The 25,740-nt window shown below is 50.9% G+C and overlaps 11 protein-coding genes across 11 annotated transcripts; 7 read left to right on the top strand and 4 right to left on the bottom strand.

Moving 5' to 3' along the window:
* Positions 1–575: 575 nt before the first annotated feature.
* On the top strand, positions 576–2,534 carry PtrM4_016520 (Uup, ATPase component ABC transporter with duplicated ATPase domain protein; the record flags this gene model as incomplete). The annotated part of the gene is made up of 3 exons (XM_001931552.1): positions 576–1,169; positions 1,217–2,358; positions 2,408–2,534. The coding sequence occupies 3 exons, from the start codon at positions 576–578 to the stop codon at positions 2,532–2,534; spliced, it is 1,863 nt and encodes a 620-aa protein (XP_001931587.1).
* Positions 2,535–3,881: 1,347 nt separating this feature from the next.
* Positions 3,882–4,480, top strand: PtrM4_016530 (CLTH multi-domain protein; the record flags this gene model as incomplete). The annotated part of the gene is made up of 2 exons (XM_001931553.2): positions 3,882–3,977; positions 4,040–4,480. 2 exons carry the CDS (start codon positions 3,882–3,884, stop codon positions 4,478–4,480), a joined length of 537 nt encoding a protein of 178 aa, XP_001931588.2.
* A 1,806-nt stretch (positions 4,481–6,286) lies between these two features.
* Positions 6,287–7,582, bottom strand: PtrM4_016540 (uncharacterized protein; the record flags this gene model as incomplete). The annotated part of the gene is made up of 7 exons (XM_001931555.2): positions 6,287–6,787; positions 6,842–6,924; positions 6,972–6,997; positions 7,047–7,109; positions 7,160–7,286; positions 7,344–7,372; positions 7,425–7,582. 7 exons carry the CDS (start codon positions 7,580–7,582, stop codon positions 6,287–6,289), a joined length of 987 nt encoding a protein of 328 aa, XP_001931590.1.
* A 688-nt stretch (positions 7,583–8,270) lies between these two features.
* PtrM4_016550 (PHO88, Protein involved in inorganic phosphate transport) lies at positions 8,271–9,006 on the bottom strand (the record flags this gene model as incomplete). The annotated part of the gene is made up of 4 exons (XM_066103232.1): positions 8,271–8,665; positions 8,723–8,862; positions 8,915–8,935; positions 8,987–9,006. The coding sequence occupies 4 exons, from the start codon at positions 9,004–9,006 to the stop codon at positions 8,271–8,273; spliced, it is 576 nt and encodes a 191-aa protein (XP_065965434.1).
* A 541-nt stretch (positions 9,007–9,547) lies between these two features.
* On the bottom strand, positions 9,548–12,256 carry PtrM4_016560 (Ubiquitin carboxyl-terminal hydrolase; the record flags this gene model as incomplete). Its single annotated transcript, XM_001931557.2, has 3 exons — positions 9,548–10,695; positions 10,742–11,774; positions 11,822–12,256. 3 exons carry the CDS (start codon positions 12,254–12,256, stop codon positions 9,548–9,550), a joined length of 2,616 nt encoding a protein of 871 aa, XP_001931592.1.
* A 544-nt stretch (positions 12,257–12,800) lies between these two features.
* Positions 12,801–13,953, top strand: PtrM4_016570 (mitochondrial 54S ribosomal protein uL5m; the record flags this gene model as incomplete). Its single annotated transcript, XM_001931558.2, has 3 exons — positions 12,801–13,036; positions 13,087–13,776; positions 13,830–13,953. The coding sequence occupies 3 exons, from the start codon at positions 12,801–12,803 to the stop codon at positions 13,951–13,953; spliced, it is 1,050 nt and encodes a 349-aa protein (XP_001931593.1).
* Positions 13,954–14,507: 554 nt separating this feature from the next.
* Positions 14,508–14,773, top strand: PtrM4_016580 (uncharacterized protein; the record flags this gene model as incomplete). The annotated part of the gene is made up of 2 exons (XM_066103233.1): positions 14,508–14,519; positions 14,576–14,773. 2 exons carry the CDS (start codon positions 14,508–14,510, stop codon positions 14,771–14,773), a joined length of 210 nt encoding a protein of 69 aa, XP_065965435.1.
* A 1,194-nt stretch (positions 14,774–15,967) lies between these two features.
* On the top strand, positions 15,968–18,520 carry PtrM4_016590 (Dimer-Tnp-hAT domain containing protein; the record flags this gene model as incomplete). The annotated part of the gene is made up of 1 exon (XM_066103234.1): positions 15,968–18,520. The coding sequence occupies one exon, from the start codon at positions 15,968–15,970 to the stop codon at positions 18,518–18,520; it is 2,553 nt and encodes an 850-aa protein (XP_065965436.1).
* Positions 18,521–20,746: 2,226 nt separating this feature from the next.
* PtrM4_016600 (uncharacterized protein) lies at positions 20,747–21,064 on the bottom strand (the record flags this gene model as incomplete). Its single annotated transcript, XM_001931560.2, has 1 exon — positions 20,747–21,064. One exon carries the CDS (start codon positions 21,062–21,064, stop codon positions 20,747–20,749), a length of 318 nt encoding a protein of 105 aa, XP_001931595.2.
* Positions 21,065–22,485: 1,421 nt separating this feature from the next.
* On the top strand, positions 22,486–24,588 carry PtrM4_016610 (uncharacterized protein; the record flags this gene model as incomplete). The annotated part of the gene is made up of 3 exons (XM_066103235.1): positions 22,486–22,548; positions 22,722–24,186; positions 24,245–24,588. 3 exons carry the CDS (start codon positions 22,486–22,488, stop codon positions 24,586–24,588), a joined length of 1,872 nt encoding a protein of 623 aa, XP_065965437.1.
* A 47-nt stretch (positions 24,589–24,635) lies between these two features.
* PtrM4_016620 (uncharacterized protein) lies at positions 24,636–24,929 on the top strand (the record flags this gene model as incomplete). Its single annotated transcript, XM_066103236.1, has 2 exons — positions 24,636–24,792; positions 24,916–24,929. The coding sequence occupies 2 exons, from the start codon at positions 24,636–24,638 to the stop codon at positions 24,927–24,929; spliced, it is 171 nt and encodes a 56-aa protein (XP_065965438.1).
* Positions 24,930–25,740: the final 811 nt, after the last annotated feature.

Below are 25,740 nucleotides of genomic sequence, written 5' to 3' on the forward strand. Positions count from 1 at the left end.
TTTCTGAAAATAAACTAGATGTTTCCGTGGTACTCAGGCTGACTACATATGGTCTGGATGCCGTCTCAGTAATAGTGTAAATTTGGTTTGTGGTCAAGTACAGGGATATGTCCTTGGTAACCCACATATTCAACCAAAGCAGTTCAGATGCAAAGTTTTCCAGGGACAAGTACCATGTAAGGGAACGGCATACGAGCACTAAATCGTGAAAATGAAATTTCCAGCCATATATGGGCATGAGCAGCGCCATAGTCCCTGTGTATGGTGGGGGGGCGCTCATTGGCCGTGCACAGCCTTCGCCACATGTCAGAAAATTGTTGCACAGGATCTCATTGTCTGACCGCGCCTTTTAATTTTCACATCCCTATTCTCTCCTTGTGCAAACTACCAGCAACCCAAATTTAATTCTACTCGGCTGCATCCGAGTGTTGGGCGCTGACCAGAATCTCAAACACGGCGTTTGCGGGGCAAAGTTATACCTAGCGGGGCACAGATTGACGTTGTTTCCCAACCCTACGAAATTTCCTCTTTCTTCCACCACGCCCGCGTCTTCATCAATACACCACTAAGACACCATGGTTTCCGCCTCAAAAGCCGCCCGCCAGGCAAAGCGCGCCGCCGACGGCGACGCGAAGCCCAAGAAGACGGCCACTTCCAAGTTGTCGTCCAAGGCCAACTCCAAGAATGCTTCCAAGGCCAACTCTGAGAACGGCGACGAGGCCGAGGATCTCGAGCTGAACGAGGAGGTCAAGAAGCTCACCATGCAGGAAGACAAGCACGGTTTGTCGGACCGTGTCACCACCGGTGTGCTTGCTTCGCTCGAGCAGTCGCGCGACGTCAAGATCATCTCTGCCTCGCTCGTGTTCCACGGCAAGGTCCTCTTCAACGACTCAACCCTCGAGATCAACTACGGCCGACGATACGGTCTGTTGGGTGAGAACGGTTGCGGAAAGACGACCCTCCTCAAGGCCATCGACAAGCGCGAGTTCCCCTTCCCCGAGCACATCGACATTTACCTGCTGAACCAGGGTGCCCCCAAGACCGAGTTGGGCGCCTTGGAGTGGGTTGTACGTGAGGCTGAGAACGAGCTGGCTCGTCTCGAGAAGCTGGCAGAGGAGATCCTTGAGAAAGACGGTCCGGAGAGCCCTCTTCTCGACGACATCTACGAGGTATGTAGAAACGACCCGTGATATTTCACTCAACTAACGTTTCGCAGCGTCAAGAAGACATGGACCCATCGACCTTCCACACCCGCGCCTCGCTCATTCTTACCGGTCTCGGTTTCAACAAGGTCACCATCAACAAGAAGACCAAGGACATGTCCGGTGGATGGCGTATGCGTGTCGCGCTCGCCAAGGCTTTGTTCGTCAAGCCCGCCCTCTTGTTGCTCGATGACCCCACAGCCCATTTGGACTTGGAGGCCTGTGTGTGGCTCGAGGAGTACATGAAGAAGTGGGAGCGCACTCTGGTTCTCGTGTCCCACTCCATGGACTTCTTGAACGGTGTCTGCACCAACATGATCGACATGCGCCAAAAGAAGCTTCTCTACTACGGAGGTAACTACGACACATACCACAAGACTCGTACTGAGCAGGAGGTCAATCAGACCAAGGCGTACGAGAAGCAACAAGACGAGATCAAGCACATCAAGAAGTTTATTGCTTCGGCTGGTACCTATGCCAACTTGGTCAGGCAAGCCAAGTCTCGTCAGAAGATTCTGGACAAGATGGAGGCAGACGGTCTCATCGAGCCTGTTCAGGTTGACCGTGTCTTCACTTTCCGTTTCGCCGATGTAGAGAAGCTCCCACCACCAGTACTGTCGCTAGACGACGTTACCTTTTCTTACTCTGGAGATCCAAAGGATAACCTATACGAGAACCTCGACTTTGGTGTCGACATGGACTCGCGAACAGCTCTTGTCGGACCCAATGGTGTCGGAAAGTCGACTCTCCTCAACATCTTCACCGGAAAGCTCAGCCCCACATCCGGTGTTGTTTCGCGCCATACTCACTTGAAGCTCGGTGTATACAGCCAGCACTCTGCTGAACAGCTAGATCTCACCAAGTCTGCTCTTGACTTTGTCCGTGACAAGTTCCACCACATCAGCCAAGATCTCCAGTACTGGCGTCAACAGCTTGGTCGCTATGGTATGACTGGTGAGGCACAAACATCCAAGATGGCCACTCTTTCCGACGGTCAAAAGTCACGTATCGTCTTTGCTCTGTTGGCTATCGAGGGCCCCAACATGTTGCTCCTCGACGAACCTACCAACGGTCTGGATATTCCTACCATTGACAGTTTGGCAGATGCCATCAATGCTTTCAGCGGTGGTGTCGTTGTCGTGTCTCACGACTTCCGGTATGTTCCTCCTTTTTGATTGACAAGACGATATACTGACGTTGAATAGATTGCTTGACAAGATTGCAAAGGATATCATGGTTTGCGAACACAAGACTGTTCGCCGGTGGGATGGCAGCATTGGAGAGTACAAGAACCATCTCCGCAAGAAGATGGCGTCGACTGGTGCTCTTTAAGCGGAGGGTTGAAAGTCATTTTCCAAGTTGCATGCGTCTTCTGAGCAGCGGGACGCGGGTACAAAGCACAAAAAGTAATGGCCTTAGAGCAGGTTTCAGGATACCTCTGCAGTAGGCCGGCAGCTCATCGCTACCTGCGTCAGTGTCGTTCTGCACGGGTAGAGACATCTGGATTATGCGTTATGATGCATTGGGTCTTAGAGGAGTTTTAGAGTTGTCTTATCAATCAGAATCATACCATATAGAAGTTTGTTTGTCATGTCCATCTAGACGTGATGGTGATGACATACAGTAAGAGCGTTTGGATAGTGTGTTTATGATCAAGTGTCTGGCACGTGCCGGTTAGTGAGCTATGCCCTGTGACAAGCACCCCACAAGTTTAACCTCCGCGGTAGTGGAGCTTGGTCGTTAACGCCGAACACCGCAATTCGTCTTTACTCCATCACTTCAATTCTTACTGTTGCCATCATTCCAGCACAGAGAATCTGGGACCCCACAGCTATCTTATAAAGTTTCCACTCATTCAACACACCATCCACCCGACATGGCAGAGCTTATGAGCACAAAGCTCAACGCGGAATCGCATCTGCTACTCGTACGTCTGCAGAGCATCTGCATCAATCACAAGCACAACTAATCTCCCGTCGCAGGACCAACCCCTCCTCCGCACGCCCTATGAGCTCTCCCGGCGCAACTTCAAAAACGCCCAACGCGTCATCGAACACACAACCTCGGCGCTCACAACCTCTCTAACAGCAACCACAAAAGCCGCATCCAAACCCAGCACCTCACCCAACACAACGCTCGAAAGCGTCGACTCGATGCTAACGCGACTACAAACGCTCAAACGCAAACTCCAAGTGCTACACGAAGAAGAAACCAAAATCCACACCTCGGCGAAAGCGCGGCTGCAACACCTGCAAGATCTGTACGACGTACAGTCGCTGGTGGACGTAAAGTACGACGAGTGGAGTCGCACGCGCTTGAGTCGTTTGCTGGTGGATTATTTGTTGCGCGAGGGGTATACGGAGAGTGCGGCGTGTCTTGCGCGTAGTAAAGGGATTGAAGAGCTAGTCGACGTCGATGCTTTTGTTGCGTGCCAGCGTATTGAGCGGAGTCTGAGAGAAGGCATGAGTACGGGGTTAGCGCTGGAGTGGTGTAAGGAGCATGGCAAGGAATTGAAGAAGGTGGGCAGTAAGCTGGAGTTTGAACTAAGGTTCCAGCAGTTTATTGAGTTGGTTAGGGAGGGGCATGCTGCTGCTGAGGAGGGCATGGATGTGGAGGATGGAGGTGTAGGTGTAGGTTCAGGCGTGGATAAATTGGGGGGAGGCGACGGCGCATGCAAAGATGTATTTGACGAAAAGTGGAGGGGATTTTGCGTTGATGGGGAGGGCGGCGGGGTTGTTGGCGTATAAACCTTGTGATGGGGTTGAGCCTTATCATGTAAGTTTTCCCTCTCACTCTATCATCTTCACCTCTACACCCAGCTAACAAACACAACACAGACCCTATACTCCCCAACCCGCTGGTCCCACCTAGCCGACCTCTTCCTCCAAACCCACCACACACTCTACTCTCTCCCACCCCGCCCCCTCCTCCACATCGCCCTCTCCGCCGGCCTGTCCGCCTTGAAAACACCCGCCTGTCACTCCGCCTACACGCCCTCGTCTGCCTCGCCTGACTCCGCTGCTACAACAACAGTCTGCCCAATTTGCAGCACCGAGCTCAACGAACTCGCCCGCAACGTTCCTTACGCTCTGCACACAAAATCTATCGTCGAAGATGCGCCTGTTGTGCTGCCAAACGGGCGTATCTATGGCGAGGAGAGGTTGAGGGTGTTTAATGAGAAGGTTGGGACGGAGAGGGGGTGGGTGAGGGATCCGGTGGGGGGCTTGGGTGGGGAGGTTTGGAGGGAGAGTGAGGTAAGGAAGGTTTATGTTATGTGAGGGGGGAGCTTGTGCTTAGTGGTGTTTTGTTAAGGTTTTACTGGGTATAGTTTATGGGTTATGCGATGGATGGGTATAGCGAGGCGTTTGGGTGTTTGTGGGACTGTCTGTCTGGTATGGCAGGGGCTTTGTGGGCCTGTTTCTTCAACGTCTGCTTGTGTGGCTGTAATGTAGTATAGTGTAGTTGCATCCTCAACACTACCCCATCAACCAGCACCATCCGATCCCACATAAAAACGCCCTCAATCATCCCCCCCCTCCCATTCCCCATCCCCTCTTTCCAACCCCCTCCTAACAGCCTCCCTCTGACTCCCTAACCCACCGCCCCTCCCCACTCTCCTAACCCTCTTCATCTCCTCCTCCTCCTCCCGATCAGCCACCAACTCCACCTTCTCAAAAACATACATCCTCGCCCTCCTATCCTCACCCTTCCACCCCGTCTCCATTGCCCCCAACGTCCTCACATGCGCATAACCAGGATATTGCGAAGCGTCAAACGCAAAACTCGTCACGACTTTGAGGCCGACATGGCGGGCGAGGTCGCGGATGTTCCATAGTGTGTAAGGGTCGGACTCGAATAGTGTGACTATTATTTTGCCGTGTGGGCGGAGGAATGGTGGTTTTGATGGCGGGAGTTTTTGTGACTGGGCGAGAAGTTGTGCAATACGATGTTTTGGTGTAGGAGTTTCAAGACAGGAATTGAAAAAGGAGACGAGGAGGTGTTGATTTGCGCGGACTTGGCGGTTTTGATCCGTGGAGAGACCGCCAGTGTGGGGGAATTGGAAGACGATTGTGTCATAACCTTGTCGTTTGCCTCTCCTGCCACTTCCATTCCCAGCCTTCCCATTTCTCCCTCCCCCCTCGCTCTCCTCGTCCTCACCACCCTCCTCCTCATCCTCATCATCCACCCCAAAATCATCATCCCGCCTACACCTCAACCCCTTGTACCCCGAAATCCTCGTAGCATCAATCCCATAGTGCAACGGTACCGGCGGCGTCAGCGCTTCCAACTCCTCGCGTATATCCTCGAACCGCGGGTATTTCGCTCGTACTTCTTCCAAACTGTCGTAGCAGGTGCCTACTACGTTTGCGCACCCGTGGGCGACGGCGAGGGAGTGGGTAAAGCTAAAGTCGCCTTCGCCGACGAGGAGGATGTGGTCGTAGGGGGAGAAGGGGATGGGGGGTTGTTGGGAGGGTTGGTGGTGTGTTTGTGTTTGTGTTTGTGTTGGCGTCGTGGCGGTGGATGTTGTGCTGGTGATGGTTTGGTGGCTGGTTTTTTTGTTTCTTGGATTTGTGTTTTGCTGTTGTCGCTGTTGCTTTCGCTGTCGCTGTTGTCGTGGGCTTGGTTTCTGCTGCTTTTGCGATTTTACGGTGATGCGCCATTATTTTTCGGTCGCCTTCGCGTTTGAGTTCGCGGCGCGCGCGCTTGGTTTTTGTTTTGGACATTTTGTTGCCGATCTGATGTGAATTTGAGGTAAAGGTATGGATGTGGTTGTTGCGATTTCCAATTGGGGATGCCGTCTCGGAGGTTTGCGGGGAACTTTTTTGGCTTGAGGTCTTGAGCTTGGGCCACCTGCATCGAGCGTTCAAGCATCGGCTTGTGAAAAGGAAGAGGGCTGAAATGCTTCACGAAAACCGCAGTATCTATACCAAGTAAAAACACAATCAAATACACAACACATAGTAATGACAATTGCTCAGATGGATGCATTCGTGGATTTCTAAATAACTACAATGTACAATGGACTCTTGTGCAGCAACCGCAACGCGGAACATGCAATGCTCAATGAAACATCATCGTTAACTCTATATCAGATCACGCTTGACGAACTGGTCGTAAAGAGTTGATCCCAACTTAGCAGGCGAGCGCTCGACAGTGACACCAGCAGCCTCAAGCGCGGTGATCTTGGAGTTTGCATCACCCTTGCCACCGCTAACAATGGCACCAGCGTGACCCATTCTCCTGCCAGGTGGCGCAGAGATACCAGCAATGAAGCTGACAACGGGCTTGTTGGCGGTGTTGTACTCCTTCAAGAAGTCGGCAGCATCTTCTTCGGCTGAACCACCAATCTCACCAATCATGATGATACCGTCAGTCTCCTCGTCCTTGAGGAAGACCTTGAGGCAGTCGATGAAGTTGGTTCCGGAAAAGGGGTCACCGCCGATACCGACGACCAGAGACTGTCCAAGGCCGGCTTGGGTGGTCTGGTTGACGGCTTCGTAGGTGAGGGTTCCGGAACGAGAGACGATACCAACACGGCCGCGCTTGTGGATGAATCCAGGCATGATACCGATTTTGCATTGGCCCTGGTAAGTTCAGTAAAGCTGTTGAAGAGTATCTGGGTGCGGGCATAACCGTACGGGAGCGATGATACCGGGGCAGTTGGGGCCGACCATGCGAGACTTGTTCTGGCTCTTGAGCATATCCGTGATGCGGACCATGTCTACTTTAGTCAGTTCCTGTTAATCAAACTCCCGATATCTTGCTTACCGTGTTGGGGGATACCCTCAGTGATACTGTCTACTGTAAGTTTCCGTGTAGCTTAGGTTTCATGTGTACACCTACGTCACAATAAGGGGAACCTCTGCGGCGATGGCTTCCTCGATACTGGCAGCGGCGACGGGTGGGCTACAATGGAGTCAGATGATATATTCCGTGGGGGGTCCTGTGATGCGTACGGAACGAAGATGGCAGTAGCAGAAGCCTGGGTCTCCTTGACGGCATCGGCTACGCTTTTGAAGACGGGCAGTCCGAGATGCTGGGTACCAGCCTTCTTGGGGTTTGTGCCTCCAACAACCTTTGTGCCTGCTTGTGTCAACCCCCTCCTCCGTCATAGCAAAGTAGCTTCGAGCGGGCGCATACCGTATTCAATCGCTTGTTGTGCGTGGAAACTGTTATTAATCAGCACCATATCCAATTGTAGCCTCCCCCACTTCCACTCACGTTCCCTGCTTTCCAGTGAAGCCCTGGAACAAGACCTTTGTGTCTCCGTTGATGCGCAGGTTCTTAATCGTCTCGGCATACTGCGAGGAAGCCGTCGCATACTGCCTGGTAGCGGACTTGCAAAGCGCAGAGCGCAGCGGTTGCCGAATCGACTGCATCGTGACTGTGAAATGGCCACGGAAGCAAATCTGGGGTATTGGGAGGGGATTAGGGTCGATTTGTTGGTGGTTAGCGGTCTGAGCGAAGCTGCGACATGGCGGGACTTGCTCGGAGGAGCTTGGCCAACCTGAAATCTCGTGCTAGGGTCCGTCCGCGCCCGACTACTCTACGAAAATAACTCGTTTGTCTACAACATCCGAACGGCATATATTGGACCAACACGGTTTTTTACTATTTAGGGAGCTTCGGCACTTCTCTGGGTGTTTCGAAGATTATACGTCATTGATGACACCCGGCCTGTCCTATCCATCAAATTTCATGTTGACCTGCATTACATTCCTGCATGGCGGATCCTTTATGTTGAACACGTTGGTAGACCAAGGCACCACCACATGATCCATATCCGCTGTATTCTCAGAACCCTACTAATTTCACCACACTTCCGCGTTCATTGCAAGCCTATAAGCCAGACTCAAACAGTATAATGCTGTTGTATCAGCCCTGCGCAGGGCTGCATGCATGTAAAAGCATAGATTTGAAAATTAGTCGTTGCATAAAACGTCTATGTTATACAATCAGCAGAGGCGAACATAGTCGCTCGATAATGCTCGTCAAGTAGCTCCAATTCCCAAAAGACGACTCCTATGCGTGGACATGCATAATCCCCACGTTCCATCATAAACCCATCTACTCGTCCTTGACACCACCACGGCCAGCACGCTCGGCAGCCTCAATGCTCTTCTTGTCCGTCTTGATCTCGCCACCACCCATAGCACCCATCATGCCACCAGTGGCCTTCCATGGCCTAGCAAGATCGCCGGTCGCGGGCTGGCCGAGGAGGTGGACCTTGACGAGGTTGCCCTCGAAGGCACCCTTGAGGGGAATGATGGACTGGATGAGAAGCGGGTTGGTGTACTTGAAGTAGAGGTGCATAACACACATCATTCCAACACCCATGAGTTGAGCCTTGAAGAGCTCGCGCAACTTCTGGAGATCGTAGGCCTTGACCGTAGTTGCGACAAACTTGGGCTCTTCGCCGGAACCCATCGGCGCAGGCTCGACGTATTTGACGACCGTCATGTCTATGCCATGTCAGCGCTACCACTCAGTATGAAGTTGCCTACGTTCCCTTGGCTTACCATTCTTCTTGTTGATTTGTGCCTGGACGTAGAAGTAGACACTGGCAATGATGATGTTGGACACAATGTAGAGTGCGCGCACACCATTGAGGACATTCGGGTCATCGAAAGGAATCTTCTTGGAAATTTGCATGAAACCACTGTACTTGTATTAGACAGGATCGAGTGCGCGAGTGCTGTGGAGGAGCCTACAGGATAATGACCAGGTTGGTACTGTATCGGAATTAGCAAACTGTCAACATGTCAAGACTGGATACAACCTACATTTGCGGGCTGATCGCCATGATGAGGGGTGGAGCGGGATATCCGGAACTGAGATTTGACGGCGATTCTTTGCAAGAGTCCACAGACTGAGTTATTGCGCGAAACGTGGGTGAGAGGCAAAGGGAACTGGCGGGCGACTTTTGTGGTGGGCGAGGGTCCTTAGCGTCTCAAGAGGCCAGGTAGCCCGCGGTTTACTAGGCCGAACGCAAACGGCTTCTTTCGCTTCTAGGCGCGTCTTACGCCTTCTCTGGACACATGCAGGCTGGCCGTGACAGCATGTCTCTTAGCTATTACATCACGTTTCTTTCAAGTTCAGCCATGCAAAGAGCGTCTTCCGAGCTCCTGCCTTTTTCATTCGTTTGTGTGTATCAACTCTATTGCCTGAGATACGCGTCCACTGCGACAGGCTATGCCTACCCATGCCCATGTTTAATCCAAAACTCCGCGCTAAACGACCAGAAACTCCTCAGTCAACCTCACATAAAATTTGACTCTGTTGATGAGGAGATGCAATGCAAACAATGAAACCAACAATCCTGTATATATACAAGCCAGGGTTCATCACATGATGACGCACTCGCGGTCCGGACGGTTCTTGTCCTTGTGCTTACCTTTCTCCAAGGCTGCACCAGGATCCCTGCTCTTACTCCTCAACCTATCCTTCTTCTCTTTTTTGATCTTGCCGCTATCTTTCCGGTCTTTTGCCGGCGATTGCACAGGCTGGTTGATTTCCACGCCCTTGGTATTGTCGCTCAAGATGACGGTATCATCATTAGCAGAGCCGGCTTCGGCCATGGTGAGCTTGTCTTTGCTACCGCGCCCCGTAAGCCTTGATATAGTGATGGATAATCGAGTCTCGGTTGTTGGACTGCCTGACCGACTTTTGGTGTTCCCGGGCATCCATATACGGGAACCGCGTCGAGATGTGGTCAAAAAACTGCTCTTCTGCTCGTCTGGTGTCTGTGGCTCCATCCGACCGCGCAGGTTGCCATCAATGTCCTCAATTGCAACGCTGCTCGCCCGATTGCTGGAAACGCTATTTCTGCTAAGCGGCTCGTCCGCTTGGTTGACATCAACACGCTCATTTGATATATTAGCTTGCTCACTCCCTCCAATCTTGTCTGTGTCTGATGAATTTGTCGAAGACACCGAAGCAAGCTTTTCGTGCGAGGGATTGACTGATGGGAGTTGGGATTGTGCCTCTGTGTAGGTTGGAGGATCTCCTCGTGAAGCCAGCTCTTCATCAATGGGCTGTACTTGGTAAAAGAGGAGATATGGGGATTCTTCGCGTAGAGCCTTCTTGATATCGACCTCGGTCACTCGCTGTTTCGAAAGATCATCAAACCGTAACCATTTATCCTGGTCTTCTTCTGGCTCAGAATGCGAAGTCCCAGGTCGCCCAGGAGTGTTGGCACGTACGAGGGCAATATAGTGCCCCGAATCGACTGATACGCCCCGATGACAAACAACAGACTGGAGGACTAGCTTGAAGTTGCCAAAGAGCGGGCCCTCGTCTTTCATCCTGTCGTCGGAGATAAAGTGAGGAAGTCCAATGTCGAGCGGGATGTCGACATAGGTATCCAGCCGCTTTGGGGATCCATTTGGCGTCATCGTGTACCTCTTTAGGCATATTCCAAGCACGGGACGTTTTACTGAAAAATGTGCGGCGACTTGGGCATCTGTTCTGGGGACATTGTCGGTATACCAGGCTGTCCAGTGATTAGAGGAGCAGACTACAGAGCATTATTGACTTACGAATGAGGCTGAAGAACTGCCACGCAGGCATGAGAATCTCCTTCTTAAGTAGAGAAGCAGATCGTGGCCGGCCACCAGAGCTTGTATCTAATACGTCTTCGACGTGTTTCTTCTCGTCAAACTTGCTCTCTGGCTGACGCGCGTACCGCTGGCTGAAGATACTATCGGCTCTGCGACGCCCTTCCAGGACAGGTCGTACTGGCGTCAATGGCGTGGTGGGCCCTAGGGAAATCGGCGTTGAGACAAGCGGAGTCATTGATCCGTCCAGTTCCGTGGTCTCGATATGGAAGGTCTCATTCTTCTCCGGGTCCCTGTCTACCAACTCCCCATCTCTTGACCTCATGGACGCTATCGTGTTTTGCCGTTGCAGGTACCGTTTGACTTCGATTCTGTTGTTGAAGTAGGTCTCGAGGCAGTCCTCCAACGTAACCACACTGTCACCCTCTTGTTCCGGGATCGCGACTTCTAGTAACCGTTCGTTGACGAACTTGTGATCGTCTTCCTTGTCTTCACGCCCCGTATGGTAAATGTCCATCTTCAGAGTAAGTAGCGGCAGCTCAAGTACACCGGTGATGAAGGTAAAGGCTTCGGATGCGTCTTGTTGTCGAACCTGGGCCGCATCTTCCCATCCACACTTTGCGAGTGAATCTTGGAGGTGTTTGGTCAAGTCAACCTTGATGAGTTCTCCGCTCCGTAAAAGATTGACCCATAGTCGCAATACAGCCGCCAACTTTTTCCTTGGCTCATCTTCAAAATTGTCGTATAGCATCGCTTCAAAACTGTCTAGGCGGGCAAACATGGCGAACAGAAGTGCGTCGAGATAACAGGTAACCATGTTCCGGTTGATGGCGCCCAACATAGTTACGTTGGGATTGTATTCTTTTAATTCGCCCTCGAAGGATTCGTTTGCGAGTACTAGGAGGTCATAGGCGCGGTCGAGATCGTCGGGCTGCCATGCAAGCGCGTATTCGGCTTGTTGCTCCCCCATGCTGGTTATGCCAGCACCTTGAAGGCGGCTAAGGAGCATCTTGACCTGCACCTTGTTAACAAAAGCGCAGCATAGCCAGAGTCCCCCCATACCTTCTTGTCGGCTTCATTGTTTGCTGGTGGTCTTGGACCTTCGCTTGTGAATATTCTATATAGTTCTGGCGACGTATTGGCCGAGCGAGACTGGAGTAAGATATAGTCAGAAGAATTCGAAGAAGACGGTCGAATGTCGATTGGCGCAAGATAATTACGAGACGGCAGCTTTTGGTGTAGAAATAAAAGGCTATCTTCTACCGATGTTCGCAATACAAATGGAAGCTTGTGATACAACGTCTCGATACTACTGGATAGCCGTCGCTGGCGGACCGGAGAGCGTTCCGGTGCTGCAGTATCGGGCGACCATAGCAACGGACTGAGAGAGTTGACAGAAGCGAAAGAGCTCGGGCGTACTTGTTTGCTGGCGTGCTTGGATGCGCGCTTCTCATGATGCTTTTCGCGCCGGCTAAGGAAGCGCGACATGCCGTTCATGGTGAAGGTGGACAAAGACGGTACCCATCCAGTAGAGTGTCGACGATTGCGGGTGTAAAGAGGGCGGTCGTGAGTGAGTAGCGGGGTAGTAGGCAGCGAGCAGCGAGCAGCGAGGCGAGCTTAATGTATGAGGAAGGCGCAAACGAGCCGTGAGCCGGGTAGTCGGTGGGGGAAGTGCTTGGTGGTTGAATCCCGGTTGATCCAAGGTTGATACAAGACAAACAGGTCTGGGTTAGCCAAGCACAAACATGACCATGTCCTGTAAATGACACGTTCACGGGCGACGGCCAACATGGAGCCAGAGGCACGCGCAACAGATAAATGTCCCGATGCTCCATCAGCCGCATGTCCATGAACGGCGTTGGAGCATCCAGGCGCCGGTGGGCGGGGTGGTCCTATTGGCTAGGCGCGTGCCCTGATAGCAACACATCCCTGCAGGGCCTCGTATAGCGTATTCCGACGAAAAGTCCGCTCGGGTCGGAACTTGGGTTGGTGCGCGCGCTGTCTGGGCGCATAACCCACCATCAGTCAACATCAGACAGTCATGGCAATGCGAGAACTGCCGCTGCGGACGGCAAAGGCCTTCTGCAACACCACCAGACCAGCCATACGCTTGGTAGGACCCTTGTGTCGCCGCAATGCCTCGTCTGAGGCAGTCCGGGAAGTCGATGCCTCGTCATTCGAGGTCCCGCCGCCATCAGAGGATCTTGTAAAAAACTACGACCCAGTGGCACGGAGTAGGCTGCGGAGAAGGGGAAACAAGCAATTGCCTCCAAGCAGGTACGCACGTGCAGAGGCCAGCCAAAGCATCACGAGCTCATAGGTTATAGGTACCAATACCGCTCGCCCAAGTACTACCGCGGCCCTCTGCATCCCCACCAGCCTCCGCCACCCTCGGATCCCTCTTCACGACTTTTCCAGCCCGGACCATTCAGTCTTACTCGTCTCGAGCAAACGTATCAAAGCAAGATCGCCTCCGACCTCCTCACCCTCACATACCAGCACTATCCTCCGGGCTACCGAGCCCCGAAAACGGAACAGAGATTACGAGAATGGACAGGTGACTCGCCTTATTTCAAGAACCGTCCCCTCAGACCTCCACGAGGAAAGGGTGAGGTGCTGCGCTTACTCCAAGAGCCACGCACCTTCCGCAATGTGCCCAAGATCACAAGGGTCACTCTCCACTCTTTTGTGCCCGAAGCCCAGGAAAACAGCGCCAACCTCCATGTTGCCGGTATGATTGTCCAGGCCATCAGCAACGTGCGAGCCGTTTCGCACAAGGCGAGACACAATGTCGTTGGTTGGGGCCTGCGCAAGGGCCGCTACGTTTCCGTCACTTCCACTATGGAGCGAGAAGATGCTGAACATTTCTTGGCAAAACTCATCGATGTTGTCCTACCCAGAATCAAGGAGTGGAAGGGCGTACCGGGTTCATCTGGTGATGGACACGGAAACATGAGCTTTGGTCTCACACCAGACCAAGTTGCCCTCTTCCCCGAGATTGAGATCAACTATGACGCGTGCGTATTTTCTTCGACTTCAAATCATTCGCGCAATTCTAACTCGCTGCCAGCTACCCACCTAAAATGATCCCTGGTTGCTACATCACGATTCAAACAGACGCCACGAGCAACAAGGATGCGCGAGTACTTCTCCAGGCGATTGGCATTCCATTCTACGGAAAGCTCAATGACTAAGAATTTGCCTCGCCCGGCTATGTATAAACAATAGTAAATGTAACAAACATGTAGGGTGAAGTTGAATTACTTGCACCTCATTCCATCAACAGCTCTTACAAACTAATTCAAAGTTTGGTCTCATTCTAGATTCCTTGTGACTAATGTAGGCACTCTGAGAATGCTGAAGTGAAGCGACATGACCATCAGTCGCACCTTCTACAATGGCTCGCATATAACGGGTTAGCGTCTTGGCAAGCATAAGATGTTACCACCCGTTGGAGCGAATACACTGAAAAGTTCTTGATACTGCCAGTTAAATCACAGCCGACCACGCATCACCCAAAAGATAATGTCAGTGGTTCGAAGGCTCGCATCAGGCTGAATCTCACTTTCACAGCCACCACAATGTTGCCCCACTACCAAGGCTCCGCCACAAACCCGATAATACAGCCTCGCGCCTACAATGATTAGGCATCCTATTTCTACTTTTTCATTGACCATATCCTACCCGACAGTATATTCCCACATACTTGACACATAGGCCGACTTTCTTCTCTATTGTTACGTTCACTATGACCGCACTGGTATGTTTGTAAGGTGTAGTCTGTTTATTTGACCGCGATGTAGCTGACCTATCAAGACAACCGAATTCATACCAAACCATTTGGAAAATTTTCACGCGCCTGAACAACCAAAGAGATATTGCCATCAAGCTTTAGATACGTCATCGCAGCAAATCCGCCTCGTCAAACTGCCTCCACATCGGGATGGACCCCCGCAGCTTCATATCGAATCGTTCGAGCTGGAGAACGCACCAGAATTCATCGCTCTATCATAAATATGGGGTCCTGTGTCGCCAACATTCGACATACTCCTCAACGGACGACCCTTCAGCGTCAGAAAGAGCTTGTACCGTTTCCTGCAAGCTTCTTACGAAGACAAATACCTCTGGATATATCAAATCTGTATCGACCAGTTGAACGTGCTCGAAAGAAACCATCAAGTTGGTCTCATGGCTTCGATATACTCGCAGTGTTCTTCCGTCACTATATGGCTTGAAAGATTTCACAGACGACCAAGGGCGCCTGTCATCTTCAATGACATGAAGAGTGCCGAGGCGCTCGCTGTGATATTACAGCAACCCTATTTTCTGCGACTCTGGATTGTGCAGGAAGTTCTTCTCGCGCGCCGGATCGATATTCTTTGTAGTCATGCATCAATCGGCAATGTGTGGATTTGTTGGGATGACATGTGCAGGCTTGTCAAACAGTCGCAGCCAGCTCTCGAGATGCTCAATGTCCCTACGCCTGCTCTATCGCTACTCAATAATTACAGTATTGGAACCACATGGCCTCTGCTGGGTGCGTTCTTCTCTTTCGGTGCGGGCTACTGTCAGCAGACTTGTCATTAAGCAAACGCGTTTGAATAGTTTGTTTGATTTGCTTGACTATAAGCAAATTAAACAAACCAAACGCTGCCTATAGAAATATACAAACAAATCAAACGTACGATCGAAATTTGTTTAGTTTGTTTGACTGTTTGACTAATATTACATAGCGAGCTGTTTGTCGGAACATGCGCGTACAGCCAGCCCGGCGAGTTTTTCCGGGCCGGAAGCTTGGACCACTAGTTAGACCAAGCTTCCCGCTTAGCTCGCAACCGTACATATGGAGATCTCTCCATCCAGCTCTTGCTCACTACTAATCAAATACTATACACTTTGTTCGTTGCAACGACTGCTAGTATTCGACACCTTTGCCGTGTCAACACTGTTCTATAGATGATGTCCTAAGGTGCTTTAAGATCGACTTTAATGATGTTTTTGAGATAGCGGAGGTAGCAATTTCGCGATAGTTTTCTTGTGTTGCATCTAGCTTAGTCATCATATAACTACACGAGCGTCGCTAGCCGTCGATGACCGCTATCTTATATCCCATCTCCCATCTTCTATATCGCTGTTAGCCATCTTTTGCAGCTACACTACCGTCTCTACAGCACGTTTTAGTGTTTCTCGTTGCCCAACACGCCGAAAATGCCGCTTCGTAACCTAAAACGCGCCGCCGAGGGCACCCCCGGCCCCCACGGCCCCCACAAGCGCGCCAAAACAGCTAAAGGCAGTGCATCGCAGCCTATCCTGATGGACGATTCGCAGCCTGAGCTGTCTATCCGCACCTCGCCACGTAAAGCCCTAGCTGCTGCAGCAAGCCAGGCCACCGAAGACGCGCCGTTCGAGTCGCAGTTGCGCGACGCTATACCAGAAGCTACTATACAACCGCCGGCCGAGGGTAGTAGGGCTGCTACGGAGGCTACAAGTGAGGCTATCGAAGGCGGGGATGATACTGGCTTTGATGACGAGTTTACGGACAACTTTGACGGCATTGATTGGAAGCGTTTACCGCGTTTTACGAAGCCGCTGCGTACGTTGAAGCGCAACAAAAGTTGGGTATATCAGTACGGTTACCGCGTTGCCTCTCTCCGTGAGCCTCATCGTACGTTCTTTGTTTGCAAATACTGCCATCATCGTAAGATCTTTTGCGCCTATCCAGAGGTTACAAAGTCGACCAGTAACGCTATCAACCACCTCGCGCAGAAGCTACTTGGCCACGGCTACGATCGCAAGGGCAAACTGGATTCGATTACACTACCGCGAGGCCAAACGACGCTTAAGATGATGACCGAGGGCGGTGTCGATGTACCTCAAGGCGTCGCTAACGAGCTCGGAAACTTCGACGTACAGCGCTTTCGATACGCCGCTGTTACGTGGCTTGTCGACAATAACCACCCTCTCCGCGAGTTCGAAACGCCTGCGTTTAGGCAGATGATAGAGTTTGCCAACCCGGAGGCAGCTGACGCGCTGTGGGTAAGTCACAACAGTGTAGCTAGCTTCGTGATGAGGCTGTATCGCTATATGGAGCCGCAGGTTGTTCAGATGCTCTCGTCGGCTATTAGTAAAATCCATATAAGCTTCGATGGCTGGACGACAAAAGGCGGCAAGCGCGGCTTCTTTGGAGTTGTTGCTCATTTTGCTGACGCCGACGGCACTATCAGGGACCTACCTATCGCGCTGCCTCAGCTTACGGGCGCCCACACGGGCGAGAGGATAGCTGAAGTTGTTGGCAATATAATCGATGTCTTCGGTATAACACGTAGCCAGCTTGGGTACTTTGTGCTCGACAACGCGTACGCTAATGACACCGCCGTCACCAAACTCGCCCAACGCTTTGAATTTACAGCAAGCCATCACCGCCTCCGCTGCGGCCCTCACACACTTAACTTAGTCGGACAGATGATTATCTTCGGCTTTGATAAGGACGCGTACGATAATGATCAGGACGAGCACAAAACAGAGGCAGCCTACCTACAAGAATGGCGGCAGCAAGGTCCGCTTGGTGTACTAATCGATATCATCAACTACATCCAAACACCGCAACAACACGATCTTTTTGCCGATTGCCAGCGCCGTGTTAACGCTAAGGCTCCCGACCAAAAGCAGGAAATACTCGAGCCGGTAAAGCCAGTCGTCACGCGCTGGAACAGCTTTCACGACACCTTTGTACGCGCCGCAAAACTCCATAACGCCGTTGATGAGTACGCCCAAAGCCACATCGAAAGGACGATGGGCGCCGACGCGTACGCGCGTAGCCGTAACAATAAGCTCACTAAAGTACCAGCTTGGATGAGATCTAATGGGCTTACGGCTGACGATTGGGCGGTAATAACCCAGTATATATCAGTGTTGGAGCCGCTAAAGGAGGCGACAAAACGGCTTGAAGCTCGCGGTAAAGCTGGCCGTTTCGGCGCGATATACGAGGTTATACCTGTCTTCGAAGCTGTACTTGCCGTGTACGAGCAGCTACTTAAAAACCACGAAAGCGTCGACTATAATGCCAATAGCGCGCCAGAAGATCACCTTCCTATCAACCTACGCGCAGCTTGGGCAAAGCTTAACGCGTATTACACTAAGCTCGACGAATCACCCGCATACTTTGCCGCTACCTGCCTCCACCCATACTACAAGAACTACTGTGAGAACAGCTGGCGCGACAAACCGAGCTGGCTTGAGGCAAACAACGCTGGGTTGAAACAACTTTGGGCGTTCTATAAGCCGCAAATACAGCGCCAAAGTCGCCCACCAGTGCGGCTCTCAAGTGGTATCAACGACGCCATCAACGCGCTCGTTAATGCGGAGCCTTATGGCATTGTTGAGGTGACAGAGATGGATGAGCTGGAGCGTTGGCGACGGTTTGAACTCCGCTGGACGCAGGAGCAGTTCGAACAAGGTAGTAATCCTGTTAGCTATTGGATAAGCCTACGCCCAAAGTATCCTAACCTAGCGCGTATGGCGATCGATATATTAACAATACCAGCCTCAAGTTGTGAGTGCGAGCGGCTGTTCAGCGAGCTCGGTGATTTATTAGAGCCAAGGCGACGCAAAATTGGGTCACAACTGCTTGCAGCAATACAGTGTATACGAAGCTGGCGCGACGCTGGCTTTAAGCCTCCATCTGATTACAACTCAGGCGATGTAACTGACGCTGAGGTAGCTGCAATATACGAAATATGCAAGTGGGACAGCGAAGCTTAGTAATATATACGATATACGATTAGATCAGCACCTAAACAGTATCAAATCTATCAAACTTTCAAACAAACGGCCTCCTAAAACACTATCAAACTAAACAACTCAAATACAATCTTAAGTTTTGTACAAACAAATCAAATCAGCGTCCAAAGTTTGTTTGATTTGCTTAATGACAAGTCTGACTGTCAGGATCCACGAGACAAGATCTATGGTTTAATGGGGCTCGTCAAGACTGAACACCGTTTGGAAGTCGATTACCGGAAGTCACTTTACGAAGTCCTCATAGATGTTGTGAAGCTGTGCGACAAAATTTACAAACACACCTTTGACGCCTCTGGAAAGCGGTTGTATTGGGAAGAATGCAATCCTCCCCTGTCACCAGCTCAAAACAGTTACACATATTCACCCTACGTCGAAAGCCTATATAACTTAAGCATAAAGATAGGAATTCCACCTCCTCATTCCGGAACCTTTCGACAATGCTTGGAACACATATGGTTGAGATTTGACACGTGGCACAAGTTTGAGTGGAGTCGTAGACACTTCAGCTATATAAGAGGAGATTACCCGCTTGTTGAAATGGAATTTTCCCTATCATCTTCGTCTGATAATAGTTCCGAGATCACCACGCCTGTACCGCACATGGATGAATCCCGCAGCTACTGGTGGTATATCGATGGCGGAAAGAAAATTAAGTTTCACTGTGATGGACTTACTGCTTCTGAGCCCTAGAGCGAGACGGCTACCTCGGACCAACGGGAGAACGAATGTTTCTATCTTGTACTCCGCCAAACAGCCATGCACTCCAAGTCGGCGGACACGCCGAATTAGAAATCGCCGTCCAGCAACATTCCATACACTACCTCAACATCTCAAGTTGTCACGTCCACCACTCGCTCACAAGATCCCAAATTCCTATTCCAAATGTACGACACACGAATAAACCCTACACCCCCACCGCGAATCGCAGCGCCCGCCCCCTTTCAAAAAAGCAGGGAAGCGTAAGAGAGTCTAGTAATTGTATCCGGCGTCTCCCCCCTCCACTTTCCCCCGTCCCACCTATCTACCCAAACCCAAACCCCAAACCCACACGCCCCTCCCACCCCCTCTAAAAACCCTCTGTACTTTACAAAATAAAGGAAGAATAGTTTTTTCATGATTTTTGGTTCTGCGCAACCAGAGTCTTCGCGGTGAAGATGGTTGTGCTAGCCTGGTTTGGAGTGAGGGGGTGTTTTTACGCAGATGCTCGGCCCGGTGGAGATGCTGCGTGGAAGAGGTGGGGTGGGCTGGGTCGCATAGGATAGTGGAGGAGGAGGTGTGTGAGGGGGGTCGGGTTGATATTGGCGGGGACGGAGGAGAGAAGCGTGGGTGGCTGGCTGGTCTCGGGATGTCTTTTGCCGGGGGTGGAGAACGATAGAGGGAAGATAGATAGGGGAAAGGGAATGGGAATGGGAAGGAAAGAAACATAGAATAGGTAGGGGAGGAAGAAAGTGTTACCATGCTATCACACATTTTCTACTTACGTCCCAACTGATTTACCACAAAACCAGCAGCACTCATATTTTCTCAGGGCTCTCAACAAACCAAATAGTTCTACAGTAAATCATCTCTGATATCCATGCGTAGATTGCTTCATCAAACCACAGGACAAATGTGCCGAGTAGAGAGGGAGGCAGCAATGTAGTGCGTGAACATGGCATGTATGATGGGGAAGTAGAAGAAAAGGGGTGAGTTTGCGAAAGCCGAATAATTTATAGCTCTGCAGAAACGGGGTGTATGATGTACGTATGATGTAAATTACAATCATGGTCCGGGGTGGTGGAGGTTAGGTACACTAAGGTGTAGAGGGCCGAATGGGAACCAGAAGAACTCAACAACCAAGCAGTTGAGGCAAGCGATTGAGATGAAAAATAACGACTTCGATTTCACAGGCTAAAGAAGCCATTCAAAGCCTATAGAGAATAGAGACTAATAATGTCCCTGGGATATGGTATGAGTACCCCATTCTACGCCAAACGCCCTGCAATGCCCCCCCCTTGTTTACCAAGTCGACGTTGCAACAAGCTACATCTCCGAAGTGTCAGCGCGCAGTGAAGGATACGTTGATGATACACTTCCTCAACCCATGCAGCACCTCCACCACCCTCCCAACTAACCCACTCCCAATCACGAGAACAGCGCCTCACCCCACCTCATCCGATGCACTCTAGAATCAAAGAGCGAGTAACACTACACCCTAACCCTCTGCTTCTTCTCAATCTCATCCTTCAACCCCACCAAATCCTGTTCCGTGGCCTCAAACTCCAAGCCCGTCTTAACCCACGCCTCAGCCTCATCCAACCTACCCATCTCAAGCAGACACTTGCCCCGCCTCCACCACGCCTTAGCATTCCCAACTTTCTTCATCTCAACACTCGCCTCCGCGTCCACAGACCCCTCGGCCCAATTCTGCATCGACATATTGGCCTGCGCGCGATTACTGAGCAGACCAGATAGTTCTTCGCGGACGAGACCCGAGGGCTCCCACGAGGGACGCGCGAGCGCCATGTCGATTGCGAGCGTGTAGAATTTGATAGCCGCGCCGTGTTGGCCTTTTTTGTATTCAGCGTTGCCGGATTCACGTAGTTTGCCGATCTGGGCGGAGCGCTTGGGGTTGACGGGCACGGGCGGTGGGGGGCGTGCCTGTGGGGGTCTCCACGAGGAGGAGGTTGCGGTGCAGGGCGTTTAGGGCCGCGAGCTCGGTTTCTAGTGCGTTGCTGCTGGGGGGGTGTGGCAGTTATGTTTGTGGCGTCGTCGATGGAGAGGGGGAGGAGGGTGAAGACGTCGGGGGATTCCATGGTTGTGGTTTGTGTGGTTTTGTGTGCGCGTGTGTGTTTGTTTCTGTGTAAGGTGTGTTTGGGTGGCTTTGTGAGCGTTTGTTGGGGAGAGAGTGTTGTTGCGCGAGTGGTGGGGAATTGGTGTGGTAGGTGATGAGGACAGTTTGGACAATTAATCGTGTTATCGATAAAGGACGCGCTAACACGTGGCTTCCAAAGTTGTCGCCGTCTCGTCTAGGTGATCGACCTAACAACTTCACTCTTCTATCATGATAATTGAAGTAGTGGTAATTGAAGCTCTTGTGGAATCTGATGGGAACCGTGAACACGATACTCTTAGCTGTTGGGTAAGCCCGGGTTACATATCATAGCTTCTTGGAGAACCCGCCTTCAAAATGTCCACCATGACTTCGCTGCCGCTCTATCATTGTTCAAAATGGAACCATCTGGCCTGTTTCCAGGACTGGAGATGGTGCATCAGATTTTCCAAATGATTAGTTCCACGAAAGGACGATATGAATCTTGGATCTATCACAGTGAGAGCGAGCATGGTCAAATGCACACGCTCAAATCACGAGTTGGGTTTCGCAAATCGAGGCAATTCAGGAAGGTAAAAAGCACCTTAGACCCTGGTAAAGCTTGTAAGCTGGATACCAAGTTTTTTGTTATGCCAACATGCAGTATGGTAAACAACTGGTATGTTCTTGTATCGTCCCTGCTCCTGTGTCTGGAGGTTCTTATCTGTCCTTGGTCAGTATGTCCTAGAAGCTTCAAAAACCTCGTTTGGTCTTTGCAAGGTTATCTCTCGCTTTCTGATGTGTGTATGTTGTTCCTGCAAACACGTGCGCGAGTTCTTAAAAAGGGTAACCCCCTCTTGTCCCACCAACTTCCTTCCTCTCCTCACTAAGAGCTTGAGCTCAATACTTTCATTGCTTTTAAACGTACAACATGGAGAGTTACACAGTCAGAGTCATAGCGGAAGGCCGTAGTCAAAGATTGCTCGTCGTGCTTTCCCCGTCCCAACTCTGCTCAGCCCTGGTCGACAGCGTCAGGTCGCAACTGCCGACTCTTACCACCAGTCTCCAACTCAGCGACACCAAAGATTATCAGATCAGCCTGCATTTCACAGCGGAAGATGGGCCAAGATTGAACATGGAGGATCTACTTTCTGATACCCTACCCGACCCAAGAGAGGTTGTGTACGCAGTCGTTGATGTGAGTTCCCCCAATTACAAGCTCAGAACGAGTTCCAGAAAAGCATGATGAGGTTTTTGCTGTTTCCACTGCGATGGTTCATGCTAATCATGTGATACACTTCTGAGCAGGTTTCTAGCCCCTTGGTTCTGACGCACCGGCCCAAATCTACTGGGAAGACATTGCACACTTAGGGCATCGCTCCTGAGCAGGTTTCTAGCCAATTGACTCTGACGCACCGGTCCAAATCCAGTGAAACGACATTGCGCATTCGGGTCGTCACTCCGGAGCTGGCTCAGTCCGACATTAATGCCATTGCTCCGCTACCGTCCCGCGTGCCAATTAGCTACACATTGAATCAGCTTAAAGGCCTTGTTGAAGAGCATCTTGGCAACTCCACAGAAGATGGTGAATGCCCTGATCTAGCGTGCAACTGCAGCCTTGCCCGAAAGATTGACAGCGACGCTGTTTTAAACGTACAGGACATCGGGGACTGGGATGTCCTTCAGAATGTCATCATAGTCCATTCCAACAACAATGTCGTCGCGATCCCGGTCAAGGATCTTGCACTCAGCACCATCCAACAGGCAACAAGAGATCATCTCCATGGAATGAACTTGGACAATAAATTCCTCAATGCCCTCGGGGGCGTTGAGGATACGAGTGTGCGACAAACTGGAGGAAAGCAATACATCAAGGCTCCAGTCATGGCCTTGTGCTCGAAACAATGTCGCACTCACCGCCAAGGCCAACAGTTCAGAGATACGCACAACCCACCGGCATGGCGAGCCAAAACCATCGATATTCACCTCTCAGAGTGTCCCCTCGAAATCACCGCACACAATTCTGATGTCACACTTGAAGCGGCCAAGCTGGACGATTGTGCCATGAACGGGATACTAGATATTTACGCTGTGCAGCGATGGACACAGGATCCGACAGATGGCGTCAATCAAGGCAAATCAGGCATATTCAGCTATTCAGCAGCTTGGAAGCATCCTTTTGATCAAACTGATCGCGGCATATCTGACCTGCTCTCAACACTACGCGTCTTTAGTGACCTGACTTCTAGTATCATTATGGATGATGAACGACAAGATGCGATCCTTCACATGATAGACCTACTTACGCATTTCCCTCCAGCAGTCAGGGCAGCATACATACTGATGCGTGGCGAGAACCCTCGGCTTTGTGAGCGGGCTGCTCTGGCACAGTGCCTTTACGAGGCCCTCAAGAAGATTGTTCCACTACAAATCATCAAGTCGGATCGTATGCGTTTGTTTGAAGGGTCTCGTATCCTGTTTGGTCTCATTCTTGAGAAGGCAAAAAACATGAAGCTTTCTAAACTTTCTAAGATTGGAGATTACTCAAAGCTTCTATATCTCAGTATGCCGGTATACGACATGCAGAACATGACTACGATGATGCCGGTACTTTCTCTTCCCGTGCAGACCACGACAGGCCTTGTTGCCATTGGGTACCATCACGCATTCGACGAAGGCGCACTTCTGAAGTGGACCAACAGCCAAAGTTCAGTGAAAGTGTCTATAGTGGATCAGAGATGGAATCGGGTTGCCACGCTTTCTGGTGGTACCACAATGCAAGTTGTTGCATTCAATGCCGATGCTGTCCGATCTGGTCAGCGCTACGCTGATGGTGGTAAGTTCAGAACGTGAAATTAACTTACTAGAGCTGTACTGACGTCGGGTCACATCAGGAGACATTAGCAAGATCATTTCCGTGGCTGAGTACTCCGACTTAACCTATCTAGCTAACCTGTGCAGCCGTAATGGACTAACAGTTGTTGCCCCTGCTGAATTGCCGTCCGCCGATGCTCCAGTACTGACTCTTGATCGAGAGGGTTCACTTGCGGTATACGTAGGCCGTGAAGGTTGTGGGTCCCCAGGGAGCAATATACTCATGTTCCGCCCTACCATGAAAAACGAAACCGAAGCCGTGGATGTTTCAATCATCACTGTATTACTGGAGCCTATCCTCACAGAACGAACTGCCAATGGAACGATTGTTTCGAAGCTTATGGAAGCCACTATCGAAGCATGACCACTCCCGACGAGATCACCGTGATTTGTGTCGACCTAAGTCGAAGCATGAATGAACGGTGTGGTTTCGAGGATTTTGAGCACAACGAAGATGCTTTCGCAGATATGCAATCGCATACAGGGGAAGATAAAGACATTTCGGAAGACCTGGATAATGATTCGGAAGATCCCGCTTTTCCACTACCAGAACCCGGTGAACTGAAAGGTATGTCTGCTGACGTCTTCACTTCCATACAGACATGCGAGATTATTTACCACCTGTCATCCGCTATTAGAAAGAGCCCACTCTTTTCTCTATTCATGTAGCATGTCAGCTGACTAATAACAGAATACCTTAACTAGAACACATGAGTCATATAGCGATTTTCTCGCCATTGTCGGTTCCGATAAAAACGACTTTGATCGCCGCAAGAATGCGGAAACGGTGTTGCAAATCCTCAAGCAACTCCATAAAACGCAGATTGCATCCAAACAAAAAGAACTGGAGAGTAGAAGGACCAATGCGACTCAGTATACTTACCGCACGGAGAGTGAAAGCTTCCGTCGCGACATCGGCACGCTGAAGAATCGATCTTTGCGCCTTCAGAAGTTTCGATCTCTCCTGTGTGCTTGGCTGATCAACTGTGCTGACAGAGAGCGTAAATCTGCCGAATCCACTAATTTGGAAGCCTGGCGACACCATGCCTACAGTTCGCAAGGTGGTCGGACAAACTGAAGGAGCCCGCCCAAGCTTTCAGATACCTCCTGAATATTGCTGCCACATCAGTAATGAGATCATGGAAAATACTGTAATCACTGTGGATAACTACACGTATGATCGTCGAAACATTGAGAGATGGCTCCGGAGCAACGAACGATCGCCACTCACAGATCTTATTTTGACCAGCAATGATCTGCGCCCCAACGTACAAATCAAGGAAAAGATCACTTCATACCTCAATTGCGCGGACATAATATCAGCTCATCAAAAATCCAGGGTGCACACCAGGGCATCGTCTGCTATGCTCCATGTGACTTTCCAGACGCCAGACGGGGCACATTCTTTTGATCTACCACGTACTCTTCAATCGAAAGTGCTGTGGGAAATCGCCTTCCGTTTAACTAAGGGGCGTCATGATGGATACAAGTTACAACACAGGAATGCCCCCGTTCC

The sequence above is a fragment of the Pyrenophora tritici-repentis genome, chromosome 1, assembly GCF_003171515.1.
Source record: "Pyrenophora tritici-repentis strain M4 chromosome 1, whole genome shotgun sequence".
Taxonomy (NCBI): Eukaryota; Fungi; Ascomycota; class Dothideomycetes; order Pleosporales; family Pleosporaceae; genus Pyrenophora; species Pyrenophora tritici-repentis.